General features: G+C 41.2%; 1 protein-coding gene across 1 annotated transcript in view; it reads left to right on the top strand.

Annotated features, from left to right (window-relative positions):
* Positions 1-15,179, top strand: part of LOC139458977 (uncharacterized) — a 29,792-nt gene extending 14,613 nt beyond the window's left edge. Inside the window, exons 3-5 of the mRNA XM_071240415.1 lie at positions 10,404-10,512; positions 12,224-12,361; positions 13,881-15,179. Coding sequence (XP_071096516.1) covers positions 10,404-10,512; positions 12,224-12,361; positions 13,881-14,136 — 503 coding nt within the window. The 3' untranslated portion in view covers positions 14,137-15,179. The remainder of the gene's footprint in view (positions 1-10,403; positions 10,513-12,223; positions 12,362-13,880) is intronic.
* Positions 15,180-17,917: the final 2,738 nt, after the last annotated feature.

Here is a 17,917-nt window from a genome sequence, read left to right as displayed (position 1 = left end):
TTCTACGAGTTTTTTATATAGAATTTCGTTGCTGTGAATGCTTCCCCCAAACATATTATTTCATTTGACGTTTAACGTTCATTGATTGAGGTTTCGGTGGGGTTGCCCCGTAGTTAAAGAGGTAATTCCGGGTTCAATATAACAATATATGAATCCAATTTTACTCACTCACTCACTCACTCACTCACTCACACACTCACTCACTCACTCACTCACTCACGTAAACCACCGAATAAAATTAGGCCATCATGAACTTAAGTGAAAATGATTTTGTGAAAGGCTGATGAGTACCCGGATGGTGACATCAGGCCACGTGATCATGTCCTGTACATCACATCCCTGTCCACATCCCTATATTTTCCACACTTCATCTTGGTACGTTTACCGTTATTATCGACGTGCTCCGCGAGCTCAACGTGTTCCATGACAAATGTGATTTTCGACTATGCCTCGGGTAAGACATTGGAAACGAGTGACGAGATTCTATCTATTACAAAAACGGCGTCCTGTGTAGGCAATCAGGTTCCTGTTTCACCAGATAGCACATATACCAAAGAATGAAGCGTATAATGCAACGTTAGTCCTAGGTCACGAGAACTATAATTAGATACAACATAGCTGTTGTCGGCAACCTGTTTTCCCCGAGGGCGACAACGTCATGAAGTTACACCGGCTTAAAAAGCCATCTTCCGCTTTGGGTTTCTGTTATGTAAATCTTCTGTAATTGTCATCCATATCTTGCCACTGCTGTCAGGATAAATAGACAGATCTTGCCCCAAAGCATTCCCCATTATCAAAAATACTCTTCCTAACGTCACTGTGTTTTCAACATGTAATTGGTGTGGTTCTCGATGAGACAAAATCCATATAATGATACCCTTTAGCCAACCTTAGAGATGCTGTTTCCCCTAAGACTACTCTTCACAAGTTAGCCTCCTGGCACTTTCTTTAATTAAGATACTATAATTGTTGGTACCTTAAGAACATTTTGAACGAGATCATTTGCTTTCTCTTTCAATTAGGCATTGAATAAAACAGTCGTAGAAGAGAAATAGCCATGTTTACTTAAACTCTATTATTTGTAGATTGCATATAATTGCAATGGATTTCGGTTGGGTTGACACCAGCTGTCTATTGTGGCTCTTGTGAATAGATACAACAAAATTACTTCAACATTTTATACTTTCATTCATATGTCCCCTATTTCTCTCGTAAGTGAGACATTTTTGTTTTGTTCAGTGAGTGAGTATGGTTTTACGCCGCTTTTAGCAGTATTTCAGCAATATCACTGCGGAGGACACCAGAAATGGGCTTCACACATTGTACCCATGAAGGGAATCGAACCCAGGTCGTCGGCGTGACGAGCTATATTGTTGGAAATTGCTAAAAGCGGCGTAAAACCATACTCACTTTTCTACCAGTACCCTTTCTCTGGGAGACGTGTAATCATCTAATGTTTCAGGCGTGATGTGGTCACATCCGCGTCAATGTAAATTAGAATAAAGGTTCTAGTGTCACGATAGAAAACTATAAGCAAATGTTTACGGCATGCATTTTAAATTTGCATCAATTAGGGCATATTTACCCCGTGGCGCAGTCTATCACAACCATCGAAAATTGTTTTACACTGAGATGTAATAGGACAGGAAGTTTAACTCCCGGGCAAAAGAAAGTGTACACTTGAAAATTGGATTTGACCAAATCATTACAAACGTTTTGAAAAGGACAGGGAAAACAGTCGCCGAAAAACTGCAAACTTAAGGTCGAAAAATCTCCGCACTCAATGGCACCGAGCGCTCTGATTGGTAAATATCCCCATGTGCGTTTGTTATGGTTGGAGCGCGGACCAATCACAGCACTCGACGCCATTGTGCGCGGAGATTTGTTGTTTACTTCCGTGACCCACAGCCGCGACTGAGCCAATATTACGATAAAATCATCCGATATAAGTAATAAATTGCCAATAAATGAAGGTTTGTGGCATGCAAGTCGTATGTGGAGGGAGGTGGGGAGGTATTGTGAACATGACATGCATACATTTCCAGTTTATTTAAACGATAGAGCCGATTTCAACTCCGGCCAAGATGGCGAGTGACATACCTTGTCTATTTATATATATGGGTCAAATGTTTCAGTAATATCACTATCCTGCTTCAGGGGCCTGTGGTCCAAACCACAGCTATGACACCCGTATCAATTACATCACAATGGAATATTATATAATTCTGGGTGTTTCATTTTGATCCACGATCAAACATGAGTGTCACTGCATACTTTCTTTTCCCCGGTAGTTACATTGTTTCTTTGTTTTATAACGTCTCAGTGGTCACTATTGCATTTATTTCGCGACGGCCTGCAAATAGTCAGGGCAAGGCAAACCAGTGGTTGATAGCACGAACACCTACACAAGCCGTCAGTCAGGTCACCGCGCTTAACGACCCGATCAATTTACTCACACCACGACAAGCTGAGGTTACTGGGGACCTATTCTAAACCGGAATTCCCGCTGGGAACTACATTAAGAGATTTAATGTCTGCCTCAATTCATCATTCTCCCAGTGACGCTGACCGCACGCCGCAGACATTCATGTTAGGAAGTCCTCAAAGTTCAAACGAAACTCAAGAATTCGTATCTCCTGTAGTGGCATATCTCGTTTCGAAACAACGTAATGTCAAAGTCTTTCTCTACGTAGCCCGACGTCGTGGCTTGATAGGATTGTCGAAATGAATGTAAGTGTCACATTAACACTATTTGAAAAGGGGAAGATCGTTTCCGTATTTTATCTTTATTCTTTAACCCAGGCCCCGCTTGATAGATGAGCGTTTAGGAAGTTCACTCATGACGCCTGATTGGGTACAAGCCCATTAAGAAGATATATGTTGTGAGGCGAAAGCTCTCACATCTGTAGCATCTCGGAGAGTACTTTGAGGCGGTCTAATGATGATAAATTGGAACCGAAACGTTTCTGAATACCCCAAAACTGTCGCATCTCACATGCGAACACCGTAGCGCGTTCCTGGACGAGGGGATAGAGCATCTGCCTAGATAGCGTAAGATCTGTGCTTCGATTCCTGGTCGCGTCAAACCAAAAGATTGTACTTGTTGTTACCCTGGCGCTCGGCATCAAGGGGATAAAACATGACTGGTCTGTTCTGAGTCAGTTTACTGTGTCTGAATGGGGTGTCCATGTTAAGCTGTAGCATGGTATCTCAGTGGGCTAACATTTTATAACCGGACTAGTACAAGCAGACACACACACGCACACAAACGCACGCACACACGGACGCCCTCACGCACGCATATATAACTGCAAGGTAGTGCGACGTTGAGCCCCATTTAATCTCACCTCAATTCACCTGAATTGGTCATGTGAATTCGGAAACTGGTTCGACTTTTAGGGAACATTCCTCGTGGGGAATCCGGTTTAAAAAAAGAAATAAAGTTACTCGCAAGAGGCGACCAAATGGATCGGGTGAACTGGCTCGTTGGCCATTCTTCAAATATCAAATTTAGGAATGTGTACAAGTATAGTCAAGATTTGAATATTTACAGGCCTCCATCACATAGCTGGAATGTCAAACAAACAAAGAAACAAACAAATAAAATTTAACTTAACCTGGAGCTCTTAACATGGAAATATGTCTATATTTACATCAGCCCGCGAAACCCGTTGACGTTCTACCAAAATAAACATTGTAGAGTAGGCTTGAATTATTTTGATGGATTTTATATGGATTCTTGAAATAGTCCTGCCACCATTGCTACTCGTGCACAGTGGTCCAACTAATGTGTTCCTCTAGATTGGCACTATTTCTGTGTCCACCTACAAACACTTCGGGGACGCATTCGCCGAGAAAATGCCAAAAATACTTCCCTCTGCTTCACTGAACGTGTCGTCTGCTTCAGTGAAACCGGAAGTTCAGTTTAGTCGTATTACGAGCTTCAGGGTGAATCTTGCCTTGAGGTCATCATTTTCATCACTAATATATAAAAGATCTTATAAAGGATCGAACATACTTTAACCCTTCAATCGGCAATCAAAACAAAAATAACCCGTTGTGAATCTTGTGAATTGAGATTTTGAAATGTAAAATGTTACTGTTGACTCGATGATCACAAAATTGCAACCTTCTTTGCTGCTATCTACGGATCTGTTTTGAAAACCTGCTGAATGAAACGGACATTTTTGTTTTGTTTGTTTGTTATTCCAGCTATAAGAAGGCGTTTTGTAAGTAACAGAATTTGCACCAGAAAATCATGTGATTGACATCATGAGCATCGATCCACACAATTGAGATGAGATTATATGCAATCAGCCAAGTCAACGAGCCCGACATCCAGATTCACTTAGTCGCCTCTTACGTCAAACACGGGTTGTTGGAACCTAAATATATATTCTTGCACGCAATCCTCATGGGGGCTAATTTACTTATTAGACCTAGACCATAGACATACTGCCTGCGTAATACGTTTGACAGAAGATCAAAATAACCAATTAAGTTCAAAGAAAGTTTTAGAAAGATTTGTGTTAGTATGTGTATAATTGTATAGATTGGCGAGGGAACAGGTTACTGCTTCATCAATGTCTGCGACTTGCACTGGACCACACGTGACCCCGACACGGAAACTATTCTTCCTCCGAAACGAGTACACCACTGATTTGCGTAGAAACTAATCTCCAAGGAGGTCAGTAGTTATAATGGATTGCCCTGTGGGGACTCCGTGACAGAATAGGTGCATAGCCCCCACTTACCAGTCGCAAGTAGCAACTAAGTGAGAATCGCATGGCAGTTTGATATTCTCGGAGATGGGTGGTGATGGCGTCGGTGATGATGGGTGTGGGGATGGCGGCTGTAGTGCAGGAGGGGGTGGGGATACTGCATAAACATATATTTCCCCTACCCCCACCTTCCTATAGTGTATGACGTATGACCTTGCTGATTGTGTCAGATTTACAGGCCGCCGTGATATAGCTGTATATTATTTCTGACTGCGGCGCTAAACAACACTCACCCCAAACTTACGATGCCCTTGAATGCCACCACTAAAGTCTTGTCAACATTCCCCATTTCCCCATTTCCCCATTTTTTATCTTCATTTGAAGAAACACATTTTGATCAAGGCCCGTTTCCCCACTTTTATCATTTGAAGAAACACATTTTGATCACGTCCCGTTCCCCATTTTTTATCTTCATTTGAAGAAACACATTTTCATCAACCCCCTTTCCCCATTTTTATCATCATTTGAAGAAACACATTTTGATCAGGGCCCGTTTCCCCACTTTTATCATTTGAAGAAACACATTTTGATCATGTCCCGTTCCCCATTTTTTATCTTCATTTGAAGAAACACATTTTCATCAACCCCCTTTCCCCATTTTCATCATCATTTGAAGAAACACATTTTGATCAAGGCCCGTTTCCCCACTTTTATCATTTAAAGAAACACATTTTGATCACGTCCCGTTCCCCATTTTTTATTTTCATTTGAAGAAACACATTTTCAACAACCCTCTTCCCCCATTTTTATCATCATTTGAAGAAACACATTTTGATCAAGGTCTGTTTCCCCTTTTTATAATCATTTGAAGAAACACATTTTCATCAACCCCCTTTCCCCATTTTTATCATCATTTGAAGAAACGCATTTTTATCAAGGCCCGTTTCCAAATTGTTTAATCACTCTTTGAAAAAGACGGATTCACGTACAAGATCCATATTTTACACCGAAAATATTTCAAAATATTTTTTTATATATTTATATATGAAATTAGTTCAAGAAGTCCTATTATAGGACACACCACTGTGACTAATTATAAACTAAGTACTGTATCGAGAAGCTCCTTACCGCGTTACAAGGCATTCGCCTACTTTACTGATACGCGCCCTACAAGTGGTATTAGTACATGCACCTGGAGGAAGATAGTGCGGTCAAGAGTTTTGAATACCAGTGCCAGTGTCTTTGTGCTGAGTAATGACGTCAGAAGAAGATGGTCGTTGTTTGATGTGACATTTGTGGCAGTGATTACAACGTCCCCGAAGCCGCAGAAACATCAGCCACATCTCACATCAATGTCTATAAGCTTCCCGCTGTTCGGTATTGTCTGATGAATGCCTGTTTTGTACGATGTCAGACGCCATGACGGGTAAATCACCCAGCTTGTACAATATAATAAGGATGCTGTCAGATAGTCGGTAGATATAGATTTAACAGCTGGTTGTTTTCGACGTGTAGCGTGTGACGTTTTGTTGCTGTCTTCATAATTCACTGGGGATGTCGGGCCGTGGAAGCTTTGGTTAGCGTGTCCTTCATCCGTGCGTCTTTTAAGATAGTGAGTGAGTGATTGAGTGAGTGAGTTGAGTTTAACGCCGCTTTTAACAGTATTCCAGTTATATCGCGGCGTGTCAGCTTAATGTTGGAGGAAAGCCCGAAGTGATGCAGGTCTTAGACGTTTACCACTTCGGTGAAACCCACGAGCACGGGTATGGTGCTGACAAACCTAAAAACATAAACAATCGAACCCACAATCATAGGTTTCTGGCGTGCCCAAGGGACGCAACTCTGCACAGCGAATCGCGGCGCCTTAGACGACTGGGCAACACGTGCCCCCTCTTTTAACATAAGTTCGATATATGTAACTAATGGAGGCTTATGGAGGCTACGGGTCTTCTCGTTAGAAAAGTCTACTAAAAGATGTTCTACATCTCTGATTAGCTACAAATCCAAAATTATTTTTTAAAGTCTATAGACAGATATCTCTCACCTCCAGATAGGTATACTTTATTTCATAGAAAGTTAACTTTGAATTAGAATGTCAGATCGGAAAAAACACCTCACCTCACCTCACCTCACCTCACCTCACCTCACGCGGGCTCTGATTGGTCGTTCTAAGTTCGCGAAAGGTAGTTCTGACCGAAATGGGATGCCCTCAGATCTTTAGCTGAGCGGTAGCGAGAACGAAGATCTGAATTTAATGAGATTGACTCAGAGCTATGGCTTGCTACTACTGCTGAACCATCGAACACTTATGAATGTGTAAAAAATGGTTTGGTTGACAAGCGACAAGAAGTGCAATTGAAACAGCCTTAAAGGGCAAGTAAAGTCAACATAGCAACTTGGCAAATTTTAATACTTGACCAAAATTGACACAAATGCTAAAATGGGTTATGTGGGTTGAGTAGGGTGCCATTTCACATATGACACAACTAATTGGTCAATATATCACAAAATATAACGACACAACTAATTGGTGAACTCTATTCACATATATACACTGTACTGAGTGAAAACGTTTATAATATATTTCAATGAGTGAGTGGACATATTAATCACTTCGTACGATTTAGGCTGTAAAGGGATTACAGACAAGCAACAGTATTCTCACTGTGGCAAATGGGCAGGTGTACAGTTTATCCCCAATTCTAAGGGGATTCTAATTCGAAATTCTAACTGTTTTATGTCACATGTAGATTAAAGTGAGTAAGTTGGACTTTATTTGATTCCGCCTTGAACAATATTTCCCAATCACGGCATGCCAGCTTGATATGGATTCAAACCGAAATCATGTAGAGTGAGTGAGTGAGTTGAGTTTAACGCCGCTTTTAACAGTATTCCAGTTATATCGCGGCGTGTCAGCTTAATGTGTGAGGAAAGCCCGAAGTGATGCAGGTCTTAGACGTTTACCACTTCGGTGAAACCCACGAGCACGGGTATGGTGCTGAAAAACCTAGAAACATAATCGGGGAGAACCGGGATTCGAACCCACAATCATAGGTTTCTGGCGTGCCCAAGGGAAGCAACTCTGCACAGCGAATCGCCTGATGTTACTGAATTGTTTGATAGGCATTACTTAGAGGTCGACGGATGACAAGGTAGACACGATTTATGGATAACAACTTCTTTAATACTGTACTTTCGGTATACATCCTTATACCGTTGTCAAGCAAGACTGAATGAGGGCTGACTGACTGATATAGAAGATTTAACGTGCGCTTTCCGACTGCAGCGTATTTCGCACACGGGCCTGGCCGGACCATTTAGTGTATTCCGAGAAGGGTGAAAGTGGTGTGTGCAACCCACGAGGGGACTTTTAGGGGTTGCTTATATTGATTTTTTGAAATTTTGAAATTTGGAATAAATGCCGAGGTGGGTGGAGGGGGGAACTAAGGGAGCCGGGTGAGGTGGGTGTTTGTATGATTATTGGATTTTGGATTGGTAGATTAATTAGTTTTTAGATGCGCTTAATTAGGTCTGTTTTGATTAGGAATACGCCTAGGGCCTTGAAGTTTTCTAGTTTATTTTGAGCGTTTAGTATTTCATCTAGAGTAGGAACCTTATTTAGATTGAGGGTGGTTTGTAGTGTGGTTCTGTGTGTTTGATAGTGGGTGCAGGGGAGGGAGGGAGGGGTGAATGAGGGACATTGTACAGAATATATATACTGGTGGAGGATTAACAGTAACAACAGTTACATACATGAGTGGGACTACATGAGTAAGTGATGACAACAGACGGATAATACTGTCACAACACGATGGACAGAGAACACATAGGTGGAAGCCAATGGGACATGACGCCAATTAAACAGGATAATACTGAGTTCTGAGGGAAGATCCTCCTAGATTTGCTTCCATTAGGATACTGCAGAAACATATTCATCAAAGACAGCTGGTCTTTATCGTCAAATTTCTGAAACAAAATCAATCAACTGTTTTCGAAAATGTCACAAACGAATGACACTTCTGATTGCATGGCGCTTTCGAGACTTTGATGAGATATTCTAATAGTGTGTGAATCCAATCTCTCTCTTGGGTATGTTTTCGAGTGAGTCAGTGAGTATATTCCAATATTCCAGCAATATTACGGCGGGGGACACCAGAAATGGGCTTCACATTGTACTCATGTCGGGAATCGAACCCGGGTCTTCGGCGTGACGAGCGAACGCTTTAACCACTAGGCTACCCGACCGCCCCCTCGATGTTTTTGAATGATGCATCGTGATATTTAAACCATTTAATGTCAATGTCAATTGGAACTCAAGGCCACAATCTCGATAAGGAATTATATTGAACATATTTGAAACGGTTTAGAGGCTCTCGATGAGTGAATGAGTGAGTGAGCTGGGTTTAGAGCATTAAGTAACCCCAGTGGGTATCCTTGTTAGAGGGAGTGAGTTTGGTTTTACGCCGCTTTTAGCAATGTTCCAGCACTATCACGAAGGTGTACATTAGGCATGGGCATCCTATTGTACCTGTCGGGAAACGAACACAGACCATCCGGGGTGACGAGCGAATGCTTTAACCACTAAGCCACACCACCACCCTCCTTGTTAGAGTAGATCCCAATACTCACCACCCCATGCTATAACTTGTCCCGAGATGTAACTACATTTGATTTGTCGGTCAGTGTGCATTCATATTGCATTCTCATCTGCTTTGGTATCGTTAATATATTCATCCGCGTCACTAAATGGCGAGGCATTTGGGCTAATCAAAGTGAGTGGGTGGGTATGGTTTTATGCCGCTTTTAGCAATATTCCAGCAATATCACTACGGGGACACCAGAAATAGGCTTCACACATTGTTCCCATGTGGGGAATCGAACCCGGGTCTTCGGCGTGACGAGCGAACGCTTTAAACACTAGGCTACCCAACCGCTCCCTGGCTAATTTAAGAGAGTGATGTTACCTGAAGAGAGTGTATTTCTATTCTGCCGGTCCGGAAGGATAATGAGGCAGAAATTCTTAAACTCTTTTTGTAGACTTTGGTGAAATCCATGAGCTAGAGTTTGGTCTCCTAAATTCTCATTATCGGGCCGAATCTGGATTTGAACCCATGACCAGCGGATCCTGACACGGGTAAAGGACACAACTCCTACCAGCATGAGATCGACAGAGTGGTGACGCGTTTTACCCTACAACTAACACACTGAACAAGGGATATAGTAATATTGATATACAACGTCTTTAACACTATGACTGCGACGGTTTGGTGTAGATACTAACACGCAAGCAAGTGGTTATCTCTTGGTCCTCAGTACATCTTGATAACCGTGAAGATCCGGGGTAGAATAGGTCCTCGGCAACCCATGCTTGCCGTAAAAGGCGACTATGCTTGTCGTAAGAGGCGACTAACGGGATTGGGTAGTCAGGCACGCTGACTTGGTTGATGCATGTCATCGTATCCCAATTGCGTGGATCGATGATCATGATGTCAATGACTGGATTGTCTGGTCCAGACTCGATTTTTTACAGACCGCCGTCATATAGCTGGAATATTGCTGAGTGCGGCGTTAAACAACAAACAAACAAACAGTACATCTTGTTTGTGGCCGTGCTGATTGTAAGCAATGGAGTTCATATAAACAAACTGCATTTTCACTGAGACGTGTGCTCTCTTCTTTCAGCCGGAATTCCTTTCTTTATCGTCATCATCACTCTGGTGTTGTGTGCGCTGCTACTGGCAACCATTGCCCTCATCATCGTCATCTTGGTGTTCAGACGCCGAAAAAAGAGGTAATTAAACCATGTGTCAGCATGTATCATTGTGTCTGTGGGGCGGGTCTGAATGTGTTACCGTATAATTACGTATGCGGGTACGTCCTTTAAGTCTCTCATACTGACTACCTGTGGTTCTAGGAACATCGGCCGAACGGGTATGGGTCTCTTGTTTTATACAGACGAATTGTTTAGCACTGGTGTTCTTTGTAATGCTTCTCGAATGTTTAGCTCAAAAACACCTAGCGCGAAACGCTGCAGTACTGCTGATGCGGCTTAAAGCAATATTTACTCACTCACTCTAATGGACTGATTTGCAAGCATGTGATTGGCCTTAACAACTACGGAACATGTGATGCACTGATTACCAACATGGCTCAAGGGATACCTTGGTCCTAAGACATCTGTCAATAGTAGGCTTCGCAGGTGCATTTATCCTTGAAGCATATTACCCTAACAAGAAGCCATAATTGGGCTGATGACCTTCATATTTTTACAGCGAACAGCGACACTTAATTTCGATTAATGGCACCTGGATCTGGGGAGGTTTTCCAATAGACACCTATTTCCAATGCTGCTTACGCTTAATCATGCACTGGTGAAATAACCTTTTGATGTGTAATGATGTTTAATGCCGTATATGAAAATAAAATAGGAAACGAAAAAAAATAGAAAGAGTAGCTTTGAGGCCCTAATTTGATTTAATATGGCCAGAAACCACGAAGGTATAAAATTAACCGCTCGTCCTTTCAAAGGAAGGTTATTCGTTTTTATGGCACATCGATCTTTTTTTTTCATTTTGGAAAATTAGAATGTTTGAATGTCATTGTGGTTTTGCCAACATGTTTTATTTGCAACTTTCGTGTTATCAAACGAAACGCTGTGTTTAGTCAAATACGTAAACTACGTGTATATTGCGACATATTGCATTATGCTGTTACCATGGCGTACATAGGCTTCCAAATAACACTTATAGAAATTTATGAATTGACGGAGCAAGAAATTTTTTTCTCAAAATTGTACATTCAACTTCAAGGAACACACAGCGTGCCGCTGTTGACGAGGTGAGATGGGGGTTAACGTCGCATTCAAGGTCATTGCCCTTTCATAGGGACGTGTGTGTGTGTGTGTGTGTGTGTGTGTGTGTGTGTGTGTGTGTGTGTGTGTGTGTGTGTGTGTGTGTGTGTGTGTGTGTGTGTGTGTGTGTGTGTGTGTGTGTGTGTTTGTGTGTGCAGGCCTTGCTTTAGCCTCTTAACACCGAGCGCCAGACAGGGTAACAACACGTATCATCCTTTAACGTCTTTTGGTATGACGCGGCCGGGGATCGAACCCCCGACCTTACGATATCCGGGCAAACGCTCTATCCACGAAAGCGGCCCGCTATTAAAGAACGACTTCAAATGAAAATGATAACTTATTTTTTCATTAAATTCTCGTTAAGTCGAATTCCGTTTAAGATCCACTGGTCATGGGTTCGAATCCAAGACTCGCGCTTGTTATGATCCTTGGCCTTCAGTTTAATGTTGAAGAAAAGGTTCCTCCTTAGCGAAGATTATAAAATAGACGGTCGATGAGATGCTTGCGTGATATATAGTCCTGGGTGCGGCATTAAACACCATTCATTCTCTTACTTGTCTGAATAACTGTGTGACTGTGTTCTTTCTATGATGTGTTTACATTATCGCCCGTCATTCATTCATTCATTCATTCATTCGTTCGTTCGTTCAAGTGATGCTATGACGCCGGACGGGGAGCACCACATCGAGTACTCCGAGCTCGGCAAGCCTCTCACGACAGCAATGGAGGTTCAACCGGAACTCAGAAGTCTAGAGCCCCGGATGGACCCACGTGACAGGGCGAACATGCTGTAAGTGGTCAGGTGTGCGTGCTGTGAAACCCCGTTCATCTATACAGTACCGCTTCAAATATTCCCAAATGTTCGGATTAACTAAATACAAAGCTTCACGAATATGTAGACGCTCCCAACAAAATCCTTAAGGTAGCAGGGTTACCGGAAACACGTGGCCCTGACTGAAGAAACATTTTCTGTTTGCATCGAGTGCTTACCCTGGAGTGGTTAAGGCGGAAACATTTCGGCTTTCGAAATACGGTTTCTGTTAAATTCTTGAGGTATCTTTCTTCTCTGTAACACGAGTATAATTTTCTTGGGAAACGTGCTACCTGTATTAATATCTTTGTGTGAGGGACTAAATATTTTCACGAAACAACACAAAAAAAACCCAGCGAGCCCTCGTCAACACGAATTCTTTGATTCTATTAATCGTTTATGACATATAGGTTTATGATGACAGAATTTCCATCAGCACTATTATCTCATGTTGAAGCTCCGCTTGTCTCGAAGTACTGGTAGCTAAAGATATTTATATATAAGTTCCAAGACATGTAGGGTTAACGAGGTTTCACCGCAGTACTTGAATGTTTCGTTTTGTTCTGTTATGTAGTTTCCCTTTTTGCCGCGTGCAACAATATTCCAGTATAAAACAGTGATTGACATTATGAGCAACGATCCACTCCCACTCCCCCCCCCCCCCCCCCCTTCCAACACACGCACACACTTAATTGTCGCTCCATACAAAACTTGTGTGGCCCAGTCATCTAAGGCGCCGCGATTCGCTGTGCAGAGTTGCGTCCCTTGGGCACACCAGAAATCTATGATTGTGGATTCGAATCCCGATTCGCCCCGATTATGTTTCTAGGTTTGTCAGCACCATACCCGAGCTCGTGGGTTTCACTGAACTGGAAAAAGTGTAAGACCTACATCACTTCGGGCTTTGCTCCCACGTTAAGCTGACACGCTGTGATATAACTGGATATACTTTTAAAAGCGGCGTTAAACCCAACTCACCCACCCACCCATTCAAAACTTTAGCTGGTATCTTTCCAGTCTTTGGCTTTGTAGCGAGTGCCGTGTGTGAAGACACTGTCTCACGAATTAGAATAATCATTTGTGGTTAGTTTGATCTACATCATACGATCTGAGTAATCAGACGGAAATCTATTTTTTTAACAACTTGAATGAGTGAGCGAGGATGTCGGGATTAACGCTGCTTTTAACAATATTCCAGATATATAATAGCATGTCAGATAATGTGGAGGAAAGCCCAAGTGATGCTTGTTCGAGGCGTTTACCACGTTGGTGAAACCCACGAGCATTGGTATTACGCTGACACCTAGGTTTCTGGCGTGCCCAAGAAACACAACTCCGCACAACCAATTGTAGCTCCTTGTAACGACTGGGCCTCCCGTCCCCCCACAACTTGAATAAAATTTGCCAGGATTGCCAATATACCAGGGACTAGCCACCCTTTAAAATAGATTCAAATTTCAAAATATTTCTTTAAGTCTCAATATATCTGTTATTGTAGGCAGTATGGCCACCTTGGACCGAGGAAGTTTCTTCAACTTCCGCTGGATGCGCAACGCAGACTAATCACCGTACCGGAAGAGGATTCGGGGATGGAGGAACGTGACGTGGAGTCACCGGATGTGATGATCGAACATATTCCACAGGCTGAGTTGGAGGCGGAGCTAGATTTTGACTTTGAAGGCCAGTATGAAGAGTCTGCCGAATCAGACACCGGTGCAACACAGAGAGAGTTTGACCTCCTCTGTAACAATTAGGAGGTTCAACAATACTTGTACGCCTACCGCCATTGAGAGTAATGGATGAAAATATTTTTTAACACAAGTTTTGGAAACGTTTGGATCACAACTACGATCACTTGTGTCATGGCGCAAATATTTGCCCTGTTCGTGTTGGAACGTTTGTTACCACTTGAATTGCGCTGACAGAGTTATCGGCCTTGTTTTTGACTACGTCTGCAGGTGACTGACAAAACAAGGCGCGAATTTTTGCCCTGTTCGTGTTGGATAGTTTGTAACCACTTCAAAGCGCCGACAGAGTTATCGCCCTTGTTTGTGTTGGATTTCTTTGTAATTGCTATAATTGTGCTGACAGAGTTACCGGTCTTGTTTTTGTCTATAGGTCTCTCGGTGATTGACAAATCGAGGTGCGAATTTTCTCCCTGTTCGTGTTGGACTGTTTGTAACCACTTCAAAGCGATGACAGAGTTATCGGCCTTTTCTGACTTTTCTTTTGTCATTTGTTGGCAAATTAATACATATCACTTCGACATATTAATATATTTTCACAATTGATCAAAACTGGTTATGGAACAGAGTAAATGATTCCCACCCTGTTGGATTCAGACTTTTTATACTGATCTTGAAGTGTGGATTGATTGAATTGGTTCTTTTGACACTGTGCTAGTCATGCGCATCAAGTTGTGATTGGAAAGCATTTCTGAAATGTAATCCTTGATGAAGAAATTATCAGGGATTTAGGACACAAGCGTCCCAATCCCCGAGGATATGGTATGGAATTGTTTAAGGCGCTGAGGAAGCCGCCTCCACCACGACAGTGATGCTGAGAATGGTGATACCTGATCCTAATGCTTGAGATGGATGGAATGTCCACGTCGTTGCTAGGTAGCAAGACAACAGCCAATGACCAATGAAAGGCCTTTTACTAGTGTCATGTCACTTTGTTCGTTTATTGTTGTCTCCCTTAGGTTTCTTATTTATGGAATGTTGGCGATCGACCAAGATAAATGCGTTGCAGCCAGAATTACAGAGACACTACTTTTCTCAAATTGCTTATATGAATACAAACATTGATTGATTGATTAATTGATTGATTGATTGATTGATTATTTATTTATTTATTTATTTATTTATTTATTTATTTATTTATTTATTTATTTATTTATTTATTTATTTATTTATTCAATTTCAAAATTCAATTTAAAGACACCTTATCCACAGCCATGTCATATCTCTGAACCTCGTCATATTGGATTTGAACAATTTTGAGGCCTCTAGCTCCATTCAGATGGCGAAATCGCGCCATTTAAAGATTAATGTAACCTGTAAACGCCGACTGACTCTCTCTGCTAAGTTGGTAATGGGTTCATGTAATACCTGTCATGATCCGCTTGGAAAACTTGCATGTCCCGATTATGATCCTTGGTATGTCGGCACCATTCGCAGGGTTCACTACGGCAGCCCGTTAGGGGCATGCCATTGGTTTTTTTTATCTTGAACATTCAAGATGCTTAGTTGAAAAGTCAGTAACTCAATTATTATAGAAAGTCGAGTATTAAAGTTGAAATCATGAAAACAATCAAAAACTATTTTAAAAATTCAAATTATTAAGATGGAAATTTCAGATACTGGTATGTTGAAAATTTAAGATAATTGTAAATTCAGCAAATGGATTTCTTGAGACTTCGCTTTTTGCTTTGAACTGACACTGTTGCAAGATAAGAATTTGAACTTTCCAGATTAGAACTTGATTTTCTCAATATAGAACTTTTTTTTGGGGTCCCAATAGGCTTCCGTAGTTTCACTGACACTCGACCACAACGTGAGTTACTTTCATAGATTTTCTCCTAAGCTAAGCTGGCTGTAACTGCAATACCTTTCTCACTACCAAAGGTGTACGAGCTGTTTAAAAAATATTTCACATTTTTGTTTATGGGGCCCAAAATATTTAAATTTACATGTCTACTATTAGTTAGTTTGGTTTTGTTTTGTTATTTTTGAGCTCGTTAACGCATATGTCGAGACTCGTAGTAGACTGGACTGGATCATTAACTTTGTTGTTATAGTAATTTTAGCATGCAGTTATTTTGAGGGGATACAAGGGCCCACTTGCACAAGGCGATCTTAGCACTAAGACTATTGTAAGCCTATGTTAAAGTATGGGAGTTACGATCATCTTAGCGCTAAGATCGCGTTGTGCAAGTGGGTCCTGAAGCATAACGGTGTTCCCCGTTATTAGTCCCTCACATTTGCCATCAATATGTTGGAATAATATGCTTGAAAACGCATTCTTGTGGTAATAATTCCCTGCATTTATAGGCTTGTCTTTGAAGTAAACTGCCGGGCAAAAGAAAGTATACACCATGTTCGATGATGGCTAACAATGAAACAAACAAGAAATGGTTATTCGATTGTGATGTGTCTGATACGGGTTTCTTAGTTGTGTTTGGATCCTAGTTTACATTGTTTTTTGCGACTGTTTTCAGCCTGATAACATTTTGATAACGTTTGTAATTTGTTTGTCAAATCCATTTTTCTGGGTTTATACTTTCTTTTGCATGGCGTGATCGATACAGATCATAGAGATACATCATACGGATCATACAGATACATCATACAGATCACACAGATACATCATACGGATCATACAGATACATCATACAGATCACACAGATACATCATACAGATACATCATACAGATCACACAGATACATCATACAGATCACACCTTTACTTAGCAATCGGTTCATACTATTTAGTTAGAATGCACTGTTGTTGGCATATATGACATATACTGATGGTAAGAAAAAAGGGAACGGCTATAATTTGTGTTTCATGTACTCCGAAAATAGCCTCAGATAATTGGAAATGTCGTGATATCTAAAGATTCACGTTTCAAATATTGTTGACATGAAGTTTATTACATGTCGACGAAATTCATTTCAATTTGTCATCGTATAAACGTGCTGGGCTTTTAAATCCTTGTGTTTGCAATCGTATTGCTGTATCAATAATACTGTTGCTTGAGCTGTTTAGATGTTTATGCCTCGTTATCTCGAATGTCCGGATATCTCAAAGTTACAACAAGTCCGGTTAGGTTCGAGATAACGAGGTTCGGCTCTATGTTGTAAACACTATTCCGGGAGGATGACTTGTGTTTCCGTATTTGTTTCCTTCAGTATATGTTGCTTCAGATATTATTAAACAGGTTGTTCCTTAGTCGCAAAAAGGTTAAACTATTGTTCCGTGGTTTGAAAAAAAGGAAGAAAATGTTTGTTATTTTTGTGTTTTTGTGTGACATTGTCTGAAATGCCACACATTATGGTTTTTAAGAGGAAAAAAACCATAACCACGAATAATTATTTTTCTATCTATGAGTCTCCCTAATGGTCATAAAAGACATTAATATATGTATTTGTATTTATACAAAGTAACTGTCAATTTATTTTTTGATATACTAGAGAGCAACACTTGCACAAACATAAACACTTACGAATATATATACCGAAAAGGTCTAAAGTAATCAATTGTTGAATAATTTGAACTAGGTTAACTAGACATGGTTTGGTTTGGTTTTAACTTATTCACAGTTGTTGGTGGACACACACACACGTACACATTCACACACATTCACTCGAACACACACATACACACACACTCACTCTTACACTCACACAGACAGACACATACACATTTACACATATACAAACAAACACACTCACATTAACTCTCTCTCTCTCTCTCTCTCTCTCGCTCTCTCTCTCTCTCTCTCTCTCACACACACACACACACACACACA

Source organism: Haliotis cracherodii, unplaced genomic scaffold (assembly GCF_022045235.1).
Source record: "Haliotis cracherodii isolate W230 unplaced genomic scaffold, xgHalCrac1.p SCAF_13, whole genome shotgun sequence".
NCBI lineage: Eukaryota > Metazoa > Mollusca > Gastropoda > Lepetellida > Haliotidae > Haliotis > Haliotis cracherodii.
The sequence above is the reverse complement of the archived record's forward strand: the minus strand, read 5'-3'. Positions and strand labels throughout refer to the sequence as shown.